Source organism: Triticum dicoccoides, chromosome 7A (assembly GCF_002162155.2).
Source record: "Triticum dicoccoides isolate Atlit2015 ecotype Zavitan chromosome 7A, WEW_v2.0, whole genome shotgun sequence".
Classification (NCBI taxonomy): domain Eukaryota; kingdom Viridiplantae; phylum Streptophyta; class Magnoliopsida; order Poales; family Poaceae; genus Triticum; species Triticum dicoccoides.
In genome coordinates, this window is record NC_041392.1 from 35,719,314 (window position 1) to 35,726,983 (window position 7,670).

Below are 7,670 nucleotides of genomic sequence, written 5' to 3' on the forward strand. Positions count from 1 at the left end.
CGTGTGGTGGTTTATCTAGGTAAGACTCTGGACGAGGGGGGAATGGGCTTCATGTTTTGACAATGTTTTCGCAATGTTCATGTATATACAACTTAAAGCAAATTATATTCATAATTATATTATGTGACAAAATAGTCGCTCGGTGGCTAAGAGCATCTCTAGCAGATCTTTTAAAACTACGTTCCGTATAAGCGTTTTACGGGCCGAGAAAAATGCATTATAAGGATTGATTTTAGCTGCGGCAAACAGAGCCCGTATAATCAACCCGTAAAAAAGAATATTCTCTAAATATACCATCTTTTTCCTCATGCTTTCATGTCGAGTTCCGTCCCCTCGGTGTGTGCATGTCCTGCCTCCATGACCATCTCCTCGTGCTCGCCACCAAGTGCGATCGGGCCGGAGCCAGCAGCAGTGCCGACTGCAGCAGCAACCGCCGCCGCCGAGGCATTCGCGGCCGACACTTGAGGCTGGCTAGCTAGCTAGCTAGCAATTCGAGCGGACGGCCGCCGCCGAGCCGTTCGCGGCCGACACTCGCATGAGGCTGGCTAGCTAGCTAGCTAGCAATTCGAGCGGGCGGAGCTAGTTAGCAATTCGAGCGGATGGCTAGCTAGCTAGCTTCATGCGATGGTTGGGCATGGCGGCCGGCGGCTGCGGTGGTCGGGATGAGCGCGGGGGCCGGGGACAGGCGAACGGAAGCGATTCATGAAGGTTACGACGGCCGTTGGATTTCCGCCAACGGTCTTTCGTCGTATATAGGTCGTTCTTGGGTTGATCTTCAAATCCTTATTTTCATGGATTTGGCCGGGATATTTTCCGCGCCTCTTAAAAAAATTTACAGGTCGGAGTAGTTTACAGGTTCTATTCCGGTCGTTTTTTCCGCCTAAAACTGTAAACTGACGGTAATTTTACAGTTTCGTGCATTTTAAGGGGTCTGCTAGAGATGCTCTAACTAGCTATAATAGTCAGTTTCAGCCGAGAGTTTGTCATATCATTTATCACTAGGTATTCATCTCAGTGCTGCCAATTGCACAGCTATCTACAGTAGTAGCATATGATTCCTCCCCTCATTTACTAGTTCTTACCAGTAACTGTAAACTCAGTAGTAACTGTTCATTATATTATCAGAGGTTGATATTTAAATATAAGTCTTTTTAGAGATTCCAATAAGCGACTACACACGGAGCAGAAATGAGTGAATCTACACCCTAAAATATGTCTATATACATCTTTATGTAGTCCATAGTGGAATCTCTAAATAGATTTATATTTAGGACCGGAGGGAGTACATTTCTTTTAATTTTTTGATTTCACAATAGGTATTGTATCCATTTTATTGTTTGTTATGTACTAATTTTTATTTCACATATTTTCTGTATTTAATGGTTTTTGTTCTACTTATTTTAGTGTATTCGGCACCACTTAATTTTGAATATTCATGACAACTTCCTTTTTAGATGAATTTTCCCACCGGTAATCGTGGATTGCTTTACAACAGCTTCAATTTCCTTCAAATTTTTTGTGTCACTAGTAATTATGAGTTTTTTCCTTTGATGATTTTATTTTTGTTCCACTTCTTTTATTCTTATAGTAATTATGTTCCATGATGAATTTTAGTAATCTTGAGTTGTTTCATCATGAGTAATTTGTTCGAGTTATAGTAATTTCTCGTTTCCAACACCAATCTTGAATTATTCCACCATGACATTATCTTTGTTCCACTTGTCTTGTCCCAATAGAAATCCTAAATTATTGTCAAGATGATTTTCCCACTTTTTTGTTAACTGGCTGTATTGAGTTGTTTTATTTCATTCTTTTTTCTTCTAATAGTAATAATGTTGTATGATGATTTTTTATTTTTTATTTTTGTTGCATAAGGAGTCTGATTATGTCTTTGAAAAAAACATTTTCATGGTTATTATGTCTTTGAAAAAAAACATTTTCACCTATTTGTCTTTTGTAGTGTTTTCATGGTTTTCATGTCTTTTGTAATGTTTCCTTCGTTTGTTATCCAATTTACTTTTCTTTATTGTGGTGTTCATGCGATTTTCCTCGATTTGTACATTTCATGGTTATTATGTCTTTGAAAAAAACATTTTCACCTATTTGTCGTTGTTTCTTACCCTTTTTCATTATTTTATTATTTTTCCTTTTCATATTTTTCCCTTCAGTTTTATTTTTCGCCAGTGGAATATTTTACTTGATCAAAGTCAAATGCATTAAGGACGGAGCAGACCAACTCCTGGTGAAGGACGAGGAGATTAAACATAGATGGCGGGAGTACTTTGACAAGTGTTCAATGGGGAGAATGAGAGTTCGACCATTGAGCTGGATGACTCCTTTGACGAGACCAGCGTGCGGTTTGTGCGGCGAATCCAGGAGTCTGAGGTAAAGGAGGCTTTAGAAAGGATTAAAGGTGGCAAGGCGATGGGCCCTGATTGTATCCCCATTGAGGTGTGGAAAGGCCTTGGGGACATAGCGATAGTATGGCTAACCAAGCTTTTCAACCTCATTTTTCGGGCAAACAAGATGCCAGAAGAATGGAGACGGAACATATTAGTACAAATCTTCAAAAACAAGGGGGATGTTCAGAGTTGTATTGTTATCGTGGAATTAAGCTGATGAGCCATACAATGATGCTATGTGAGAGAGTCATTGAGCACCGCTTAGAAGAATGACCAGCGTGACCAAAAATCAGTTTGGCTTCATGCCTGGGAGGTTGACCATAGAAGCCATTTTCTTGGTATGACAACTTGTGGAGAGATACATGGAGCAAAAGGACTTGCATATGGTGTTCATTGACTTGAAGAAGGCCTATGATAAGATACCGCGAAATGTCATGTGGTGGGCCTTGGAGAGACACAAAGTCCCAGTGAAGTACATTACCCTCATCAAGGACATGTAAAATAATGTTGTGACAAGTGTTCGAACAAGTGATGTCAACACTGATGACTTCCCGATTAAGATAGGACCACATCAGGGGTCAGCATAGAGACCTTATCTTTTTGCCTTGGTGATGGATGAGGTCACAAGGGATATACATGAAGATATCCCATGGTGTATGCTCTTTGCGGATGATGTGGTGCTAGTTGACGATAGTCGGACGATGGTATATAGGAAGTTAGAGTTATGGAGACAAACCTTGGAATCGAACGGGTCTAGGCTTAGTAGATCTAAAACCGAGTACATGATGTGCGGTTTCAGTACTACTAGGCGCGAGGAGGAGGAGGTTAGACTTGATGGGCATGTGGTGCCTCAGAAGGACACCTTTCGATATTTAGGGTCTATGCTGCAGAAGGATGTGGGTATTGATGAAGATGTAAACCATCGAATTAAAGACGGATGGATGACGTGGCGCCAAACTTCTGGCAGTCTTTGCGACAAGAGAGTGGCACAAAAGTTAGAAGGCAAGTTCTACGGGACGGCGGTCTGGCCCGCAATGTTGTAAGGTGCTGCGTGTTGGCCGACTAAAAGGCGACATGTTCAACAGATAGGTGTGGCGGAGATGCGTATGTTGAGATGTATGTGTTCACAAGAAAGGATTGAGTCCGGAATGATGATATATGAGATCGAGTTGGGGTAGCACCAACTGAAGAGAAGCTTGTTCAACATCGTCTGAGATGGTTTGGGCATATACAACACAGGCCGCCAGAAGCCCCACTGCATAGCGGACGGCTAAAGCGTGCGTAGAATGTCAAGAAAGGTCGGGGTAGATCGAATTTGATATGGGAGGAGTCCGTAAAGAGAGATCTGAAGGATTGGAGTATCACCAACGAACTAGCTATGGACAGGGGTGCGTGCAAGCTTTCTATCCATGTGCCCGAACCATGAGTTGGTCGCGGGATCTTATGGCTTTCACCTCTAGCCTACCCGGAATTTGATATTGGGAGGAGTTCGTAAAGAGAGATCTGAAGGATTGGAGTATCACCAACGAACTAGCTATGGACAGGGGTGCGTGCAAGCTAGCTATCCATGTGCCCGAACCATGAGTTGGTCGCGGGATCTTATGGCTTTCACCTGTAGCCTACCCCAACTTTAAGTCACTTTTTGTGGATCCCAAACATATCCCACAAAAAATATAAGGGACAATAAAAGAGCCTGGTCAAAATTTAAGATAAAGAAAGCCGATGTTGAAAAGACTGCGCCACAAGGTGTTATCTCATTCTAGTCGCTAAAAAGTCAAAAGGGAGGCGAGCTACATCCACTCCAGAAAAAGAAAAAACAATATTTGGTCCCTAATTTTCTCAAAAATATAATTAAAATATTCTTATAGATGTCTATTATATATGTACATACATAGTTTTATCAATATATGTTTTAGACATAGGGTAATGGAAAATAATAATTTGTGGTGCTATGGATTTGTATTTTGGGTTGCTTTTAAACAAAAGTTTCTTTATTAACATTTTACATGTACTCCCTCCGGTCTTTTTTAATCCACATATAAGATTTGTCTAAAGTCAAACTTTATAAAGTTTGACCAATTTTATAGAAGAAATATCAATATTTATAATACAAAATCAACATCATTAGATGCATCAGATTGTTCTATGGAGCACAAACCAGATTGACACTCTCAACATCCCATCTCATCTGAGGGAGGCATTTTTAAGGAAATCAATAGATTTTCACTTTTGTGCCACTCCCTTGCCATCCATCTTGATGTCCCTTTGTTCCTCCATACCTTGGGGTGTCCATGTGCCTCTTAGGTTATGAATATGTTGATGGCACTCTAGATTCCCTTGACACACTCTAGTGGAGAAACGCAATCCTGTGCTGTCACCACTTTATGGTACAAGTTCACGTTGATGAACAATTATTTGCATTGGTATACCTTAATGCACTCGAATCTGATGAACAACCATAGTGGAAGTAGGGAACTGTGGTCTGTGACCAAGTACTGGCCCTATTTGCTTGGCTTCACGATAAATGCAAGAACGTGTATGAATATCTTGACATAATTTGGAATTCTCACAATGAGAAGAATTCGTGTCTAGTATCTTGAAGAATTTTCTATGTTTTAACCCTTATTCGAAGCTTTGTTTCGTTATATGGATGTTTCCTTTTCAATTTACTTGTGGGATATTTTTACTCTTTGAAGCGACATGTATGAAATCTGGGAGTAATAGGAATTTTTCAAAACAATACAGCTCATTCAAATTTTGAAGTTTGACAAATTTATGTTTTATCAAAAAGATCGGAAGCATTTTATACAAAGAGTGGCACTTGTGTATAGTTGACTTGCAAAGTTTTAGTATCAAATGTGGTCTTGTTCGGAAGAAACAAAATTGAGAAATTTCTATACGAGGATAGCATGGGTGTTGATGCAAACTGAATGGTGTAGGTAGAAGGTGTAGCTACATAGGGGTATGAAAAAACCACACTCTTGTCTATAATTGTTATTTCTGTTGTTAGTTGTCTGCCATGGATTGGGAGATAAAAGAGGCTAATTGCGGCAAATATGCTACAGTATAGTGTTCTGAGAATGCAGTGAGTGTTACAGTACCTGGTTCGCCGCTCGCCAATGTCATGCGCCCTTTCCCTGAGGACACCCAGCTGGACGGCCGCGCGACGCTGCGCCACCATCTTGTGAACAAACCAGGGAAACCAGAAGACGTAGCGCCGGAGGCCGCCCCTGGCGAGATGGAGCTCGGGGTTGCCGCGGTACAGGTACATGTCGATGCAGTTGTTGCTGTCCTGGGCGAGCAGCCGGACCTGGTTCATCCACGTGCGCATCTGCTCGTCCTGGTCGCCACCGCCGGGCGCCTTCTTTGACAGGTGCGCCAGGAAGCTCTGCATGCTCTCCATCTCCTCCTGGATGAACTGCACGTCATGCCGGACGCGGCCCAGCAGCAGGGCCTCGTTGCGGATGACGCCCAGCAGCGAGCTCACGGCGCCCGACGCGAGCTCCGCCATTGCTTCTAGCTCCTCCCTCCACCGGCCGGTGGCTTTGTGTCTAGTTCTTCTCGCCTCTGTATTGGAGATGCACCGGTTGCACCACAACAGTGCCGGCCGGTGGCTTCGTGTCTAGTTCAAATCGGTGATGCACTAATTCGGTATGCACCCATGTGGGTGGGTGGCAAGAATTTGTTCTTCACGTGCACAAGGCAAGTATCTGTTCCTAGCTTTTCCTTCGAAAGAAAGAAATACCTTCCTTCTAATGTTCACCTTGTGATCAGTATAAGATGTACACCGTCATAGATTCCAAGGCAGGAAAGAGAATTGCTCGATCAAGCCGGATTGGCTTGGCTTGGTTTGGTGGAGCCGAGCTGAGCCTACTTTCTACGAGTAGTTCGTTTCTTGACAAGCCAGTAACCAACATGTAAATGCAAGATCAGTTTTGTAGCCGACGGTTAATCTTTCAGTTTAAGCAAAATTTGTCAGATTGAATTAGTTTTGTTTATTTTTTGTGGTGTATAGCACAAAATAATGGCTATATTGCTTGTAAAACATTCCGTGGAATCCACGGTTCCTTTATATAAGGTGTATATGTTTTTTGATCAAATTTCAGAATGTAAGATGCATTTCTTCTAATTCCTCATAATTCCATTGGTAGCCCTTTAGAAACAAGGAAAGTATCTCTCTTCCGATTGTTTGTGTCTCTCCATGTAGCAAAAGAAGGAAAATATCTCTCTGGCAATTGCATGTATTTCTAACTTTTCTGGACTAACTAATTTACTTGCCGCTAACAAACAAATTCGTCAAAGGTAATTTCGTCCTAACTTGTCTACAATCATCTGCCTTGGTCACAGTACCGAAAATAATACACCTTACATAAAGGAATGGAGGGAGCCAAGTCTAGTCTACTTAAAATTAGATGGCCAAAAATTAGGAGAAGTGAAAATTTATGGATGCATGTTGGAAATTTACATAATATTTTTGTTGGTTAATCATTTGAGACATTTGAACCCACAATTTGACCTCACCTAAACCCTTAAAGTTAAAGCACCCTCAGCTCACGAGCCCAGCGAGCTAGCTTGAACTTGAGAACGGAGCTAATTAGGTTCTTTGTCCACCACAATATTAAGTGTTAACTGTTTATTAGGTAGCGGCCCTTGATGATAATATACGAGGTAGGGGACCCAGTGTGGGTCGTCTTTCTTAAAGGAAGTACAGTGAGCCAGACTGTAAAACAGATTTTCAGAACATGGGGCAACACAACACTTTATTTTGAACTGCTCCAAAAAAGTGCTTAAAAGATTAAAAAATGATTTTTTTACATGAGAATGCATGCATGTGGTCTAAGTACCTGCAAATTTCGTTCAATAATACATTTTATTAGGTGCTGCACAAAAAAAGGAAAAATTTTGGCCCTAAAACAACAAAAAACAAGCCTCTAATTTTCATGTATTTTGTCTTTTTATTTTTTACATGTAAGTTGTACTACCTCTGTTCCTAAATATAAGTCCTTTTAGAGATTTCACTACGGAGTACATACGGAGTAAAATAAGTGAATTTACACTCTAAAACATGTTTATATACATCTGTATATAGTCCATAGTGAAATCTCTAAAAAGACTTGTATTTATCAAAGGAGGGAGTATATTGCTAAAATTTTGGCCTAATATACTGCACTGGTATATGTTCATGCACGCAAAAATTTGAAATTTTTCGAGCCTTAAAAATCTGCGTTTTTTGAACTTCAAAATAAAGTTCTCCGTTGCACCCGTGCT

At 41.1% G+C, this 7,670-nt stretch overlaps 1 protein-coding gene across 1 annotated transcript in view; it reads right to left on the reverse strand.

The window, feature by feature from the left end:
- LOC119331078 overlaps positions 1 to 5,980 on the reverse strand; it is a 10,911-nt gene extending 4,931 nt beyond the window's left edge. Inside the window, exon 1 of the mRNA XM_037604255.1 lies at positions 5,504 to 5,980. Coding sequence (XP_037460152.1) covers positions 5,504 to 5,913 — 410 coding nt within the window. The 5' untranslated portion in view covers positions 5,914 to 5,980. The remainder of the gene's footprint in view (positions 1 to 5,503) is intronic.
- Between the last annotated feature and the right edge of the window lie 1,690 nt (positions 5,981 to 7,670).